General features: G+C 36.0%; 1 protein-coding gene across 6 annotated transcripts in view; it reads right to left on the reverse strand.

Annotated features, from left to right (window-relative positions):
• Nucleotides 1-18,961, reverse strand: part of TANC2 (tetratricopeptide repeat, ankyrin repeat and coiled-coil containing 2) — a 358,004-nt gene that overhangs the window by 254,422 nt on the left and 84,621 nt on the right. For all 6 annotated transcript variants that reach the window (XM_059909100.1, XM_059909099.1, XM_059909098.1 and 3 more), the window contains exon 3: nt 9,584-9,655. In XM_059909100.1, coding sequence (XP_059765083.1) covers nt 9,584-9,655 — 72 coding nt within the window. The remainder of the gene's footprint in view (nt 1-9,583; nt 9,656-18,961) is intronic.

Raw genomic sequence — 18,961 nt, forward strand, 5'->3', positions numbered from 1 at the left:
TACTCTTACACTGAGATAAAGAAATGATATACTGAATATTGAAATAATTTTCCTTATCATTCTATATAATAAAACACTCTGAGCTTAATAAAGAAATCATCATCACCAGACTAAAGAATAATTTGTATATGTTTCAAGCACATCTCATTTCTACGAAATATTTCATATGTTTATAACGAAAGAAAAAGAACCAGGAGACAGCATATTTAAAAATTTAGTACATTATTACTATAGATACACCAGCATGTAATAATCAAATGAAACTGGCTAAAAATAATGGGAATCACACAAAGTCAAATACTGTACAATTTCCCAGTCTTCCAGCATGAACTGATCATAGGCATTATTATACCAATACACATCTTGTATATCAGAGTCTAATGCCTGCATAATGCTATCTTTGCAGAAGTGAATCAAAACTGGGTTTCAGCCATATTACATAAGCTCATGCACCTATTTAGTATCTAGAAGCAATAAGTCGGCTTATGTACAGATGACCTCTAATGAAAAATCATTTGATTCAGAAAATGGAGCTAGTACAATAAAAAAACAATTCTGATGAAGTACCCCATGATTTCTGAAATACAGAACCAGAATTCCTAGAATTGATAAGCTTCCTTCATCAATTCGATGGCCTAAATGCAAGACATTGGTACTGTGCTAGATGCTAAGATCCTACCATTAATGAACTCCTAGATTACTAAGAAAAATAGAGATCCAACAGACAAATAAGACCAAATGTAGTAAATAATATAACCCAATAATATACAAAATGCTACGCTGGAAAGCCGAAAATAACCACCCAACCTTAAAGGCTATACTAGGGTTAAACTGTCACAATCAGTTTTACAGTCTTATTTCAAGAGCCTCAATTCACAAATCAATAGATAGTTGATAGTCTGACAAACTACATACATCCAACAAATTTCTCACACTGCTGCTTTACTTTTTCCGTTACATAAATAACAGAAGTGAATATTGGATCAATATGTGACCTGGGCACATCCACATACTTTCCCATGGACACTAAGTGCTAGATATTTGTTCATTCCTTCATTCAACAAATACTGAAAAAATTGTATACGCAAGTGTTCTAAGGCTAGAGTGGTGAATAAGACAAAGTCTCCACTCAAATGAAACCAGTTTTCTGGTAGTTGAGACAACAATGAACAAGTAAAGTAGTGGCAATTATGAAGGCTAGAGCTGGGTGTTTAGGTGGTCAGAGAGAAGGCCTCTCTGACCTGAGTAGAAATCTACAGTCCTTTAGTCAAGAAAGAACAAATGTACAGGCCCTGAAAAGAAAACACTCTTTAACATGTTTAAGCAAAAAAGCCAGCAATAGATGAAACAAAGTGGATAATGAAGGGAGTGGGAGGACATAAAGTATTAGGAAAAGGGTAGCTTAGGTAGGGTCATATAGGGAATGATAAAGACTTTGGAATTGAGGGCTTCCCTGGTGGCGCAGTGGTTGAGCATCTGCCTGCTAATGCAGGGGACACGGGTTCGAGCCCTGGTCTGGGAAGATCCCACATGCCACGGAGCAACTAGGCCCGTGAGCCACAACTACTGAGCCTGCGCGTCTGGAGCCTGTGCTCCGCAACAAGAGAGGCTGTGATAGTGAAGAGGCCCGCGCACCGCGATGAAGAGTGGCCCCCGCTTGCCGCAACTAGAGGAAGCCCTCGCACAGAAACAAAGACCCAACACAAAAATAAATATAAAAATAAATAAATAAATAAAAGAGCCTTCCCTAAATTTAAAAAAAAAAAAAAATGACTTTGGAATTTATTCTGAATGTGATAGGAAGCCACTGGAGAATTTTTTTTTCAAGTTTGGGGAAATATACAATTTGATTTATTTTAACCAGAGCAGTATAGCTATCAAATGGACAACAGACTATATGTTGGCAAGAATGGAAATAATAAGGACACTATAATAGTAGTAAAGGAAAGAAACGACGGTAGTTCAGACTAAAATGACAACCATATAGGTGGTGGGGAAATGATAGAAAATGTATCTTAAAAAGAACAAATTCTTAAAGCATTATAAAACAAACAAAAAGCCAATAATGGAGGAGGAATGTTAAGAAATCCATGGAAGACAGAAACTACATGCAACTGGAGGGAGGAAATTATAGCCCACAGCATGTGTAGGAGGATAACTGTAAAAGATGAGAGTGTTTCCAGGTCTGTTTTAACCACAAAAGCAAGAGATGCAAGGAACAGGAAGTTCTCAGGGGCAGCAATCTTAATGAGTGGCATGGGATCTGATTCAGTCCAAGCAGTCAGGCCATCTCCCATCTCCTACATTTGATAAGCAGATGACATCAGAGGTCTCTGTCCCTAAACCAATAGCAATGAGTGTGGGTATATTTGAGTCAGAATCCACTGCATCTGAAAGATCAGAGGCCAAACTACTTAGTTAACACACAAGAGAGAGCCCTCATGCCCAAAGATTAACACACCTCACCAGACACCTTACCTTACATGTCTGCCATTACTACTGAGAAGAGACTTAAATAGCAACTATATCCACAATCAGGCAGGGCAGATTATCAAGCGTTATGGCCCTCTACAGGCATATCAGTTGTTTAAAGATAATGTTTGTTCTGAACAGACTGGCATCTGTTCTGGTTGGTTGATATTTATGGCATACCAATTATTAAATATTTTGAATATTACCCTCCAGACAGGCCAACACTAAATATAATAAAACGGAAAGGGACTTCCCTGGTGGCACAGTGGTTAAGAATCTGCCTGCCAGTGCAGGGGACATGGGTTCGATCCCTGGTCTGGGAAGATCCCACATGCCATGGAGCAACTAAGCCGGTGCGCCACAACTACTGAGCCTGCACTCTAGAGCCCACAAGCCACAACTACTGAGCCCACGCACCGCAACTACTGAAGGCCGTGCACCTGGAGCCCGTGCTCTGCAACAAGAGAAGCCACCACAATGAGAAGCCTGCACACCGCAACGAAGGGTAGCCCCTGCTTGCCTCAACTAGAGAAAGCCCACGCGCAGCAACGAAGGCCCAACGTGGCCAAAATAAATAAAATAAATCAATTTATTAAAAAAAAAATGGAAGAGCTCTTCTGGTTCTGGGTTAAAATGGAGTAAGCACACTCTGCCTTAACTGAATATAACTAAAACCCATGAATGTAACTGAAAACCCTGGAAAGAACGATGGAGCAGCAATCTGAGGACTCTGAAAACTAAACAGTAGCAGGCAAATTGTGGAAGGAAACCAGAGCTTGAAGGACAACCAATTCAGTGATGCATTTCCTGTTGTTTTTTAATGTCACCAAACTCCCAGCATGAACTCAAAAGAAATCCAAATCCTGGATTGGCACACCAGAGTCAAACAGATACAAGTCTTCTCTTTCTGATTAGAGAGTATAAATGGGGCAGTGGTGGGGGGACAGACCATATAGGACTGTGAGAGTGGGAAGATCTGGCCTTTTTCTCTTTTTACCTTCCTCTTCCAGCCCCGCCTATAGGTAAGACTATTTCAGTAATGGCAGCTGTAGGGCATACTTAAATCTCTGAGGAAGGGGAATCCTTTCTGACCAGAGGATCAGTGGTATGAGGAATGTGGTAGAACTGCAAGGGGAAATAGATAAATCCACACTTATGGTCTGAGATTTCAATATTCCTCTCTTAATAACTGACAGAATGAGCAGACATAAAATCAGCAAAGATATAGAAGACTTGAACAACACTATCAATTAACTCAACCAGACTAATATTCATAGAGCCTTCCACCCCCAAAGAGCATAATACACATATTTTAAGTGCACACAGAACATTTAAGATACAAAATTTCCTGGGCCATAAAACAAATCTCAATAAAACGTGATTTAACTCGGAATGTGTGTTCTTTGGCCACAGCAAAATTAAACCAGAAATTAATATGAGGAAGGTATCTGGAAAATTCTCAAATGTTTGAAAACTACATCAACACACTTCTAAATAACACATGGGTTAAAGAAGAAACCAAAAGGGGAATTAGGCAGTATTTTGAAATAAATGAAAAGCATTACTCATCAAAGTCTGTGAAATGCAGCTAAGTCAGTACATAGAGGGAAATTTATAGCACTAAAATTCCTGTATTAGAAAAGAAAGTTCCAATATCAGTGATATTAGCTTCTACCTTAAGAAGCTAGAAAAAGAAGAGAAAATTAAACCCAAAGCAGGCAGAAGTAAGGAAATAATAAAGAGCAAAGAAGAAATTGATAAAATAGAAAACAGGAAAGCAATACAGAAAATGAATGAAAACTGAAACTGATTCTTTAAGATCAATAAAATTGATATATCTCTATCCAGAATGATCAAGACAAGGAGAAAGAATACTCAAATTACCCATATTAGGAATGAGGAGAGGTGACACCACTACAGATTCTATAGATTTAAAAAGGTTACTCAAGAAGAAAGAGTTAATTTGAATAGTCCTATATTTACTAAAGAAATTTAATTTATATTTTAAAACTTTCCCACAATGAAAATTCCAGGCCCAGATGCCTCCCTGGGAAATTCTATCAAACATTTATGAATAAAATAATATCAATTCTATAAAAAATACTACAGGAAATTGAAGAGGGAGAAGTATCTCTCAACTTTCAACTGATTCTATGAGACCAGGATTACCTTGATACAAAAATCAGACAAAGACATCCTAAGACAGGAAAATTAAAGGCCAATATCTCACATGAACACAGATACAAAAATAATTAAGTGTCTTAGCAAATCAAATCTATTAACTGTACAAAAGCAGGCCACACAGGCCAGATTTGCTCACCCTGCTTTAGAGCACTACTGCTCAACCATAATGGTCCAAATCAAATAATAAAAATATTTGTACCACACTGGAGAAAACTGATATGGTTTACCACTGGAGGTGACTGACATGAACTTCAGCTACTCCAGACACTACCCCAAGGACTGAGAACTTATTCTAACATCTCCTTTCACACATTACTTGCTTTTATTTGAGTTTAGATCTTTTTTCACTTAATACTTTATGTATTTATCACCAATTCAACCCTAAGCCTTTCATCAATTACTTAAAACTTTTCTAAAGATAATTAAATGCATCAGATTTCTACCAATTTCATTTTCCTGAGAATGGTTCTTCTGGAAGCTTCTAACCGACTCCAATCTGGTCTGTTTGCCCTCCAACCCTGTCTTTTCATTGTATGCTGAAGATTTCTTTACCCTTCTCTTTTGTTAAATTTCCTATTTCCTGTAACCTTTCCCTTTTTTATTTGGCTGACTTTCTCATTTTGATGGATCACATCCTCCAACAGATTTCTAAGAAAGGGTACAAGGTAGGCAAACAAACAAACAAACAAACCAAAAAAACAAACAAAAACCTTACATGTCTTAAAACATCTTAATTTAACTCTTATATCTGATTAATAGTTTCAATGCATATGAAATACAAAGGGGTTGAAATTACTTTCCCTCAGAATTTTGAAGATGATGCTCCATTTCTCATTTAGTATCTAATGCTACCATTAAGAAGTCCAAAGCCAACTGATTCCTGTTACTTTGTTTGACACATTTTTTTTCTCTCTCTGAAAGCATGGAAAGATCTTCTGTTTCACCCAGTGATTTGAAATTTCACCATGATGTGTCTTAGTTTGTGTTTACATTCATCCATTGTAATGAGTACTCAGTAAGCCTTTTGAACCAGAACCTCATGTTCTTTGGTCCAAGAAAGTTTTCTTGAATCATTTTGTTGATGATTTCTTCCTCATTTTCTCTGTTTCTTCTGGGAACTACTGGTGTTTTTTGTTTTTTGGGTTTTTAAAATTAATTTATTTATTTTTGGCTGCGTTGGGTCTTTGTTGCTGTGTGCGGGCTTTCTCTAGTTGTGGTGAGCGGGGACTACTCTTCATTGCAGTGCGTGGGCTTCTCATTGTGGTGGTTTCTCTTGTTGCGGAGAACGGGCTCTAGGCACGCAGGCTTCAGTAGTTGTGGCACACGGGCTCTAGAGTGCAGGCTCAGTAGTTGCGGTGCACGGGCTCAGCTGCCCCGCAGCATGTGGGATCCTCCCAGACCAGGGCTCGAAACCGTGTCTCCTGCACTGGCAGGCAGATTCTTAACCACTGCGCCACCAGGGAAGTCCCAACTACTATTATTTGAATACTGAGATTCCTGGACTGCCCCTGTAAGTTTCTTAATACTCCTCACTTCTTTTCTGTAACCTTTGTTCTTTTACTTGACTTTTTCACAGATTTCTTCAACATTAATTTTCTAAGTACTTCGACAAAGCTTTTTTGATCTCTGCTATCAGAATTTTAATGTCTAAGAGCCTCTTTTAAAAATCAGAATTATTACTCTTTTACAGTAACTCCTTATTTCATGACTGTATTATTTTCTCTTATTTCCCTGAAGTTGTTTATAATGGTTATTTTCCTCTGCAAAAGATCTGTTCTCAGTTGCTCTATCCTGTTTATTTTAATCTCTACCTTTCATATATTACAGGGTTTCCTCAAATATCTAGTAATCCTTGGTCAGCTGCTCATAGTTAGGAGAAAAGGACTAAAAGGTTGATTATTTTCAGTATGGGACTCCTGCCCTCCACTATGCCTGGTGTCTTCTGCTCTAGATAGAGTCTCTATTTTTGCCCTCTCCAAAGAATAAATTTCTGGGCTTTGCCAAAGTGAGGGGTGAAGAGCTGGGCACTTGTCCAGCTGACTGGTTAGCTAATTTTGAGAAGGAGGTCCCAGGAACCAAGGGCTTCTTCAACTGACTTTCAACCAATCCTCCTTTCACTTCCACTTCCACATGCTGCCATTCTTGAGTTTTTTTAGTCTTTTGGAGGGTAAATCAGATTATTTTCTTGATTTTCTCTGCTACTGAGTTTAGCGTCCAGTCTTCAATTATTCATATACTCCCTAGTTTCTAAAATTGTGTTGATTTTGTCTCCTCTCTAATTCCCCTTTACTGATCTTTTAGGACTACTAAAACATCTACTATTTTTAGGAGAAAAACTAGAAGTATCTGTTCATCCTATCTCTTTATTCCTGATAATATGGATTCTCATTCATTCCAACTCATTATAGATGGCTTTGTATTTTTATTTCTGTCTTTTGAATAAAAAGATAAAGTAAGTCCCCTACATACGAACGAGTTCTGTTATGAGAGCGCATTTGTAAGTCCAATTTGTTCGAAAGTCCAACACAACTAACACAGTTGGCTATATACTGCTGCTTTTATGCTTGCTTCCGGACATCCTGGGCTTGACAAAAAGATACTGTACTACTGTACTCTATACAGTACTGTACAGTAAAGTACACAAAAGCACAACCACTTGTAGAGGATGCACGTACGTGATAATATACGTCAGACGTGAACTAACTTACGTGACTGGACATGCGAACACATGTTCGCATCTTTGAAAGTTTGCAACTTGAAGTATTCGTATGTAGGGGACTTACTGTATTACAAATAAAATCTCTAAGAAGGTGAGAAACATGCTTTTACTATCAGTTAACTCTCATAATGATACAGTTCCTGATGCCTTCTAATTAAGATCAGTCCTGATGAGTTCTGAGATCAGGCAGCTGTGCTCAGATCATGAAAATCACTGATTTTGCTGTTAAGTTCAGCTTTTGTTACTAAAATTCAATTATGCTCATTGATTTGAAAAATATTTCAACTGACATAATTCAGAGGGCACAAGGTAAATTAATAATCTCCCACATCTATATCTGTGACATTAAATAAAATTAAACTTTAATAAAAGTTAGTATAATTATTTTTCTATTAATTTGCACTAATTTCATTTTTAGGGTTATATGATGAGGGCACCCAAGGTGGCTGTTCTCTTGCTCTCTCTACAACCCCTGTTCACCAGTCCCTTCTTCACCTACACCCTACTCACATGATTGACCTTCCCTCTTAATCATAGAGCCTAATCAGTAAATGCCTGGTCTAATCTTCAGATCAGAACATCTCCACCACGATAACTTATCAAAGGGGCAGTGAGGGGTGTGGTTTCCCTGGTAACCGATGAGCCAACCTGACATCAATTCCCCCTATAACTGGTAAACACTTCCACCCATCCCCTCTCCCAGGAGTGAAGACTGCTGCCATATCCTGCCCACTGTCTGCTGCACACAGGACCTTGCTTCAGACATGTAAGATTCTCCTATCCATTAAACCACTGATGTCTCTGTTGCTGACTCTGGGCTCTTTCTTCTGTCTTGAGGCTGGGCAAGTACAGGGCATGCAGGCCTGCGGGGTGTAGCCCAGCAAGGATTTTAAATACATAAGCTCATTTTCTTTCTTTCCCCCGCCACCAAAGTTTATTGAGATATAACTGACATAAAACATTATATAAGTTTAAGGTGTACAATGTGTTGATTTGATATACTTATATATTACAATTCAGTTTTTCTCTTAATTTTTTTTATATCAAAATACATGTAAGGTGAAAAAGTGAAAACTTACATAAATTCCTGACATTTACAATACACGCATATTATTTAAAAATGATTAAAAGTACTAGTGTTAAGTTAAAATTTCCAAATCAACCTGCATATATTATTCTTCTTTTTGTTCTGCAACAAACAATTGTATTAAAAGTAGTACAACTCTAAAACTTGGGAAGAGCAAAGTTGGAGAAAAAGGGGAAGAGGATTATAGAATAAATGAACCAGGAGCTTTTACAGGATTAAAACATCACACATTTGTATATCTAAGGCTTTATTTTATTTGTAAATACTCTCAAAAAACTAAACTCAGTAATGACTGCTTGAAATTTTGCAATATTTTAATCAGTCTGGGTTCCTAACTCTCATTCTCTTAGAGATGACTTCATTCATCCAACAGTATTCATTCAGTAACTACTATTGTATATACCAGGTACTTATTCTTGGCACTGGAAATACAGTAGTGAACAAAGAAAACCAAAAATCTCTGCAATCATGCAACATTCATTCTAGTTTTGGTTAGAGAAAACAAATATAAAGGTGATAAGTACTATAAAGAAAAATGTGGAGGTGCTAGTCCTGCAAATTTAAATGTTCCTTAGGGAAGGCCTATCTGAAAATCCACTGGTAGAGAATACTTTAACCTAGTTTTGAAGTTGTCACTTCAAAAAAACCAGTCAAAAGCCTACGGGTAATAAATTTTAAACTGAAAAGGAAAATAAGTAAGAAGATCTTAATTTTAGATAACAATTATAAACAAAACCCATTTCTTCTGAGACAGCTAAGACAACAAATATTGCATTGATGAACTTTCAAAAGCCAGTGTGATGATACTTACAACAAACGTTACTGCTAAAAATTTACTTTTGGTTATATTCCAAAAGTGATATCCAGACATATACCACAATGCTCCAAAATTACTTAAAACCTTAATATTGTTAAAAAAGAGACCATTTTTCATTTTCTTTTATCCTGAATAGATGATTATCATATGGAACTAATTAGATTGTACCATCTGAACTCCTAAATGAGAAATGAGAATATCTAAACTTGACCCAGTGAAAACCCCAGTCCTCAGATTAAGTACTGGAAAGGAATAGCTGGTATCTATTCTTTTTAATTTAATAATAAATTTGAGGAAAATTTACCTTGCCCAGAGCGGCTTTGGCGAGAGTCTACACTTGACTGTCTTCGATCCGGTCCTTCCTCGTTCCCTCCATCTGCATAAAATTAGAGCGATCATAAGCGAATAGATAATGAAATTGTTGTAATATCATTCCTGGCGACATCTATATCTTAAAACTACTATATCTATCATTTGTTTTCATTTCTTCTAAGCTCAATCATTAAAATATTTGAGGATTTTTCATACACAAACCAAAGGTCCTTACCCTTATTTTTGTGGGGATGGTTTACACTCCTCTCTGAAAGTCTAAAGAAAGTGAAGGTGTTCTTTCCCTACCCCCATACATATACACTCTACTTTGCACATAATAAAGCAATGTTATCTACTCTGAAGTTCATTCACAGAATTTCAATTTAAAAGCCTTGATTTAAAGCAATGTCTAAATTAATTACATCTGTTTATTTAATCTAAAGTATGTCAAATAATCCTTAGGGCTATATATTTTACTCTAATAAAAGTCACATTTACATGTTTTATGAGAGATAATGGGAAAATTACATAATACATGAAAGAGCAATATAAATCAGAATCAGAAAAACTCAGAAATGAGGAGGCAGAAACCAAGAAATAATGAGAAAACAAACAAAAATCATTTCAGTAATGAAGACTAAACTATAAGAAATACAAGGGCAAACAAACACAAAAGATCTTAAAAGAAATAGAAGGTAAGATGGAAGAAAATCTTTAACAAAATTTTTAAAAAGAAGAAATAGATTAAAAAGGATCTGCAAGAAGGGGATAAATACTGGAGACAGGCAAAGAAGATCCAGCATAAGGATAAACATAGGAGTCCCTGAAGAAGAAAACCAAAGTGAGAGAATAGAACAAATACTGAAAAACTATAATTCAAGAAAGCTTTCCAGAGGAAAAAAAGTAGCTATGTGTGTGTAATATATATAGTTATATATGTGTATAAATACATTTATACGTGCACACACATATATATACATCTATATTTGAAACTACATATTTCAAGAGCACCCTGTGTCCTACTTAATCAACTTAGATCAATGTACCAAGACATTTTCTACTAAAACTACTGGACTTTAAAGAAAAGGGGAAAAAAATCCTTTGGGCATTTAGGCAAATACATCACATGATTAATAAGGGAAAACAACAGAAGAAAATGGAATAATATATTTAAAACACACAAGGAAAGAAAATTTGAACCAAAGGCTTTACAACCAGTAAAACTTACCTTTAAGTATAAAGAGTAAAGAAAAACTATTACTAACATGCAAGAACTCAAGGAATATTGTTCCCATGGGCCTCTTCCTAGCTCTACCAGAAAACTACCTTTAGGCAATCAAAGTGACTAGAGAGACATTAAATAAGGACTGGTGGTGAGCATTACATATACAACTGACTGTAGAATTAAGACTAAATGAGATGTAGAGAACAAATGTATGGACACCAAGGGGGGAAAGCGGGGGCAGGGGGGATGAATTGGGATTGACATATATACACTAATACGTATAAAATAGTTAACTAACAAGAATCTGCTGTATAAAATAAATAAAAGTTCAAAAAAAAAAAAGACTAAGAGTTTTAAATGGAGAGATTATAATATGTAATGGCTATAAGATCTGACAATGAAGATACAGTACAGCCAAAACAAACGAAGAAAGAATAAACAAAAAGTAACTGATTTCAGAAATCAAAACTGGTAATTGTAATGTTGTGAGACCACTGTATTTAAAAAGCGGGATAAAGCAAATGAATAATTATGGGATACTCTAATGGTATCATCTTGAGAACCAGAATTTTCAGTGTGGAAGAAAGGAACTATAGATATAAGACTATAGAAGAAGTTAAGTAAAAACTCTTTAGTATTGAATCTATATTGGAAACATCAGTACAGTCTTATAAGTCACATGTATGTCCTAGCTCTGTTCACTTAAAACACCTAACATCTTGACTGATCAAGTAGTACTAACCACTCCTAGGGCCCAGACTGTTATCCTCAAATGCCATTCTCCATTAAAAGAAATCAGAACTTCTTAAAGAACCAGCTGGTTTAGCAAAGGAAAAGTACTAGATGAACTTGGAACACCCTGACATATGCAACAGTAAAGAAGCTATTAAAGACAATGTAAAATTGAGGTCATGTCAAAAAAGACTCAGTGAAGAAGCTCATCAACATGCAAGAACTCAGCGAATACTGTCCCATGGATCTCTTCCTAGCTCTACCAGAGAACTAACTAACTAAATGTACAATTGACTATAGATCATAATGATTTAAAACAAACAAACAACAAACAAACCACAGTGCTACCACACTAACTGGTCACCTTCTGAGGTTGAGAGGGGCCCAGTTCATTATCTTGAAAACTGTGGAAATGAAAGAATTAGCAATTCATCCTACATTTCCTATATAAACTGTACTAGTAGCCAAAAAGTATATAAGAGAGCTCTCTCTATAAAATTATTCCACATAAATGGGAAACAAAAGATAAAATATCACCATTTCACAAATTGCAATTAATTAATATCTCTGCAGCCATCGAACATCAATGGCTAGTAACATAAAAAAAGAGAAAAAACTGGACATTATATGCCTCCTAATGATAGGAACACAACTACAGTTTTGCCAAAGCAATCAAACCTGAGTCTAGTCAAACCTCTGAAACTAGCTGTCAGTTTCCAGGAAAAACAAAGAACAGAAGAAAATGCTGAATTGTTCCTGAGTGTATAATCAACAAAAATACTGATTGTGGGAAATTCTACATGTCAAACAATCCAGGTCTCTCAACAGGTAAAGAAAAAAAATAAAGTATTATGAGGTCCTAAATTATTGTGAAACAAAAATTCATTTTATGAAAAGATAAAACTATACAAGAAATCTGTGGCATCTTATATCAGGGATCGGGATATGTAAATACAGTCCGAGTCAATTTCCCTTCCTACTGATCATCTAATTTTTTAAAGCAAATTTCTTTCTTCTCTTTTACTTGGGAATAAATTACAATGAGCAACACTTGTATTCAGGCCTGTCTTAAATTTTCATTTTCCACATGGATAAAATTACATACACGCATCACATTCTCTGTTTTAACATCAAAACATGCCCCTGAAGTACGTAAGAAGTAATATGAATAAAATACAGACATTTCCCCTCACCAGGATGTCTTTCTAAATAATAAAAGGAGAATAAGAAATAAAAAAACAAGGCTTCAAACAGCATTAAATTTGCACGATCTGCAGTATGTCAGCGTATCAATAAAACAACCTACAGGACAACTACAGACAAGAAATGGTTTAAGACAGTTTTGAGTCAGCCAGCCAACGGCAAGATAAAAAGTCACCAATTTTGATACCATCATAATCTAAAATGTTTTAATTGCCTGAATTTAAAAAATTAAATCAGAAATACATTGCAGTAAATTTGAGCAAATCACTCCTCTACGACTGAAATCTTAACCATGTCTTACTCCAGTGGAGGTCAGTCATAAGAGTTGAGATTAACTCTCAGGTAAAAGTAAACAGCTAAAGATTTTTTTAAAATAATAAACTCACCACTGACCCAAGATGGTACAGAAAAAAAGTTCAAGCTCTTTAAAAGTGTCTTGTGGTATGCTATGCAATCAATGACTCCATTATCCAAAACAGCAAGACTGCAATGATGTACAGTACTTTACATATTTTTGCTTTCCTTAAAACACAATTCCTTCAGTACAGATAAGACCTCCCACACATAATACATACAACTACATTTATGGACAAAACAGAAGATCTTCAGTCATCAAGCAAGTCAAGTTACTTGCATAAGACTCATTACCTCACCCTGAAGTGCAGAAGGGAGAACAGGGCTGTGTCTGTGAAGTTAGAATTTACTCATCAAGCTTGAGTTAAAGACTTTCTTCAAATATACTTACTGAGCTTTACAAAGGAAATCCCACTGATGTAACAGGTACAAAATTCAAAAAGAAAAGACCTGACTGTCCAATTTAAGTGCTAGCTTTTAAAATTAGAGCTTAGGTTTCCTAGATTTGTTCTCATCAGAGAACATTTGTTTTTTATCAGCATGCTAAATTAAATCCAGCAAATAATATAAAACAATACACCTTTAATAGACTTCCTCGTCCCATTATTTAAAAGGGGAAAATGTCATAGGAATATTTACTTCATAGTGTGAACAGCTTTCAACTCAGGTTATAAATACACTAAAATAGTCTAAGTAAAAAAAATACCAACCACATAGGGATATTCCGTATTTAGTGTTTTCCTATGAAGAAATTTAAGTTAGAGAAAGGCTTATAAGAAAGTGCCCAAGTCCAAGACAAATGTTTTCTTTCCTGCAAGTAGAAGATACTTCAAATGATTATTCTTCTCAGTCCAGGATCAAAATATTACAGTTGAAAAATAAACAACTTAAGTGACCTTGAATTTGGTAGCCCCAGCCCATCTTTAGTATTCGCAGTTAAATAATGTGCCAGAATAAATATTAGATTTTATGAATTAAGATTTTGAAGTTGACTGTCTTCAATCCTCCTTTAGAAGTATAAATATATGACCTTAATAGAAGGGGTGGGAACTATTAAAACTATATACATATAATCTATTATACATATAGATTAAAGTTTTACTATTCAGGTTTGAACTCTGGTCTCTTTTACTATTCAGGTATGAATCTGCAAGAACTGTATACACTTACTGCCAACAAGGGGAGACATGAATTGGAGGACATATATGGAATGTAATGAAAATGCAAAAGTAGGGACCAGGAACATAAGCTAGATTTATTTATCAGCCAAGGTCCACTTATGAAGAGGTACATACAGAAGATGTTCCTTGGCTACATAAGCACGATGATAACCAGAAAAGATGAAAAGCAGCTCATCTGTTTGGTGTAGAAAAGAGAAAAGAACTACAATTTGTTCAGTATCTATTCTCTGCTGGCTATGGGGTCAGTAAGGTCTTTACAACATTATCTCATTTAATACTACTAATAATTCAATTAAACAAGTACTATGCCCATTTTTTAAAATAAATTTATTTATTTTGTTTATTTATTTTTGGCTGTGTTGGGTCTTCGTTGCTGCGCGCAGGCTTTCTCTAGTTGCGGCGAGCGGGGGCTACTCTTCGTTGCAGTGTGTGGGCTTCTCATTGTGGTGGCTTCTCTCGTTGCGGAGCACGGGCTCTAGGCACGTGGGCTCAGTAGTTGTGGCTCACGGGCTCTAGAGCACAGGCTCAGTAGTTGTGGCGCACGGGCTTAGTTGCTCCACGGCATATGGGATCTTCCCAGACCAGGGATCGAACCCATGTCCCCTGCCTTGGCAGGCGGATTCTCAACCACTGTGCCACCAGGGAAGCCCTATGCCCATTTTAAATGTAAGACACATTCAGAGAAGAAAAGTGACTTTCCCAAAATCACACTGCTAGTAAGTAGCAATCCTAAAATTTAAAGTGTCTGGTTTCAAAAATCTGTCTTCATTTCCAGACCCTCCACTGTCTTTTACTATAACAAACAAATCATTAAGATGGTGGTGGTGGCAGTGGTTTGGAACTGAAGTGAACAGAAGAGGACAGAAGTAGAGACCAATTAAGAGGCTACTGAAAAAACACGAAAAGGATAAACACCTGGACTAAGTGAGTAGTAGAGGTGGTGAGAAGAGGTCAGATTCTGGATATATTCTGAAGGAACAGTGGAGAGAATCTGCTGTCAGAAGAGAAAGATACAGAAAGAAGTCATGGGTAATTCTGCTATTTGGGGCCCAAACAATGGATCTGCAATTTACTGAGATAGGAAAGACTGTGAGAGAATAGGCTTGGGGATGAGAAGAGTATGTGGAGCTCAGTTTTGGACATACTAAGTTTGAGATGCCTATTAGACAAATAAGCAGAGATGGACACATACATATGCCATCATTACATAAATCACATTTAAAGTGTATGACATTCCCACAAACTGGAGAGGGACAAAATGGTTCTAGTGACAAAATTATCTCTATCAGAGAGAAAAACTCTTCAGTGGGATTTTTTCACAGCCTCCCATTCACTGCTCTGAGGAGTTGCCTTGCAAATGTCCCTTATTACTCAGCTCAGTCACACCCTAGGACAGCTCTAGCCTTCATTACTCATTTGTAATAATAATAATACCTTGTATTTAATGTGCTGCTTATCATATATATGATATGTCATATAACATTTATGATATATTTATTTACATTTAATTATAATTTAATAATTTGATGTACGTATTTTATAATGTACTGCTTTATCAGATATGTATTTATATAGTACATTAAATTCACGATAATTTGATACCTATCTGTGAAGTAAAGAATTAACCCAGTAGCCTTGAGTTACTCAAATCTTGTACATTCTCAGAAGGGCCTACCTGTATGACTAGCCTTGGCTGGCTCCTAGGAACTGAGGTCTTAGAATGTTCCCTATGCTACTAACTGGTTAGGGCACTGTGCATGCTTGAGGTCTTGAACCACATTATACCAGCTTGTGTGGACAGTGTGTGTAAAAAATGTGATTTATGGTGAACACCTGCTTTCCTTCTGGGGGGTCTGAAGTTTCAGTAACTGCAATCAGCACTGCAGTTACCCCAATAAAAACCCTGGACTTTTAGGCTCAAGCAAACTTCCCTGGCAGAAAACATTTTGCATGTGTTTCTCCAGTTCATTGCTGGGGGATTTAGTATGTCCTGTGTGACTCCACTGGGAGAGGACTCTTGGAAGCTTATACCTGGTATCCTCCAGCTTCTGCCTGATGTACCTTTTTCCTTTATTGATCCTGCTTTTTATCCCTTTGCTGTAATAAACTATAGCCTGACTATTAAATAAATAAATAAATAAATAAATAAAGTGTATGACATTCCCAAGGAAGGGAGTATAGATAGGAGAGAGACAGAGAGAGAGAAAAGAGGTCAGAGGTCTAAGTCTTGGGGCTGAATTCAACATGTAGAGGCTGCAGGTATGAGGAGAGACCAGCAGACAATAAGAAGCAGTGGCCAGAGAACAGGAACAAAACTAGAAGAGTACAGAAGTCAAGTAAAGAGTTTCATGGAAGGGAAAAGATCAGATGTTGACAGGTCAAGTAATATGAAGAGTGAGAACTGATCACTGAATTTGTCAGTGTAGATGATTTAGTATGGTCCCTGTGGAGTGGTAGGGGTAAAACCTGATGGGATTAAGTTCAAGAGAGATTAGAAAGAGCTTCTGAAAAAGGTCTTGTCTCTCCCTAGACATGGAAGATAACCCATGGAGACGTGGATATACTGACTGCCATCTTGTTAAACACAAGGGGAATAAACTATGGGATAAAGCTAACACTATGAAAGTTACAGTAGAGAGACAGAAGACACTAAGATCCTTGTTGACACTGAATTACTGAAGAAAAGTACCCTATCTCTGGACTACAGTTATATAATCCAATAAATCCCCTTCATCATATAAACCAGAGGTCAGTAAACTAGTCCATAAGCCAAATCTACCCTGCCGCCTTTTTTTGGACAGCCAGTGAGCTAAGAATGGTTTTTACATTTTTAAATAACTGAAAAACAGTTAAAAAAATAATATTCTGTGACAAATAAAAATGGTATAAAATTGAAATTTTAGTACCCATAAATAAAGTTTTATTAGAACACAGTCATGATCACTCATCTACATACTTCTGTGAAATTGATACAGTAATACCCTATTGAGTTGTGGTGAGAAACAAATGTAGTAATATAAAACACAGCATGCCATCTGGCACTAAGTAAACACTTATTAAATGATAACTGTACTCTTTTATCTATCATCATCATGATCAACAACATCCTTTCACCAAAAGATGGCTTAAATGTCATTTCCAATCTTCTCTGTAAAGACTTTCTGGAGGCCTATCAGAAAGGATTAAACGTTCCCTCTTCTGTGCTTCCAAAGCACATTATACATATCTGTTTTATAGCACTGCCACACTGTATAATAATTATTTATATGACTATCTCTGGACTGTAAAATGTTCAAAATGTGCCTTTGAAAGCCTTTTTCATATTGGTATTTTCAGTGCCAACTTGGGAGTTAAAAGGTATTCCTTGAAAAGAAAAAACAACAGTTGAATTAATTTTGTCAACGGCCAGCTCTAAAATTAATGTATTCATCAAATTAAGTTCAAGGAAAAAACCAAAAAGTGGTATTGATATGGTTTGAGATACAGTTTTAGGAGTTCAGTGTTTCTCTTTTCTTATCCAAACTATTTCTATGAAAAGAAAAGATGAGCGGCATCATTCAAAAGCACTATGACCTTATCCTCCACATCTATCTCCATGATCTTTATTTATCAATAAAAATTTTCATAGGGAAGCCCAGACCCACCTAAAAGTTTATTTAGTTCTTAACAAAACATATACAGCGTTTCTTTAAAGAGAAAAGGAAGCATTCTACACCAAATAAAATATACTGATTAACATGCCATAAGTACTACAGCTAACACTTTTCAAAAGTATACTATAAAATATTTTCAAAGTTTGCCAGAATATAAAACTGCCAAGTTCACAGGTTTTCATAGACCTAGCTTGTATACTCTAAATTTAAAAAATAATAACTTCTCTATGATGAGTTAGTAATTTATATTTGCCTAAGGCATCCAAAATGTCCTAAAAAGTCTGATCTGTAGCTCAAGAAAAGTTCTGCTAAACACAGAATGTTTTGATTCTCATGATGTAGCTAATGCATCAATGATGATGACTAATAACAGGGAAACAAGGTAGACTTGCTAATTGTAAATGGAGCAATCACCAGTAATAATGTCAGTAGTTTAAAAGTTGATTACTGTGCTTTCAAGGTGCACAATGAATATACAAAATATCAAGCCTAACACTGAGTTAAATTAATAGAGTAACTCTGTTAAAAATAAAGGTGTCTACAATTATATATTTTTTGCTTTTTTTTAAAAGTAAACTTTTTATCTTAGAATAGTTTTAGATTTACAGAAAAGTTGCTAAGACGGTACAGGGAGATCTTATAAACCCTAAACCTGGCTTCCCATCTTAGATTAGTCTAGTCATTTGTCCAAACTAATCAATCAATATTGACATTATTATTAACTAAAGTCCATACTTATTTAGATTTCCTCAGTTTTTATCTACTGTTTTTTCCATTCCATGATACTATACTACATTTAGTCATCCTGTCTCCTAAGTCTCCTCAGACTATAACAGTTTATCAGACTTTCCTTGTTTTGGGTGACCTTGACAGTTTTGAGGAGTACTGGTCAGGAATTTTGTAGAATGTCCCTCAGCTGGGTTTGTTTAATGTTTTTCTCATGATTAGATTGGAATTAGACTGAGATTATAGGTTTCGGGGAGGAAGACACAGGCAAATTGCCATCCTCACCATATCATTTC

Source organism: Balaenoptera ricei, chromosome 20 (genome assembly GCF_028023285.1).
Source record: "Balaenoptera ricei isolate mBalRic1 chromosome 20, mBalRic1.hap2, whole genome shotgun sequence".
In the NCBI taxonomy this organism is placed as follows: domain Eukaryota; kingdom Metazoa; phylum Chordata; class Mammalia; order Artiodactyla; family Balaenopteridae; genus Balaenoptera; species Balaenoptera ricei.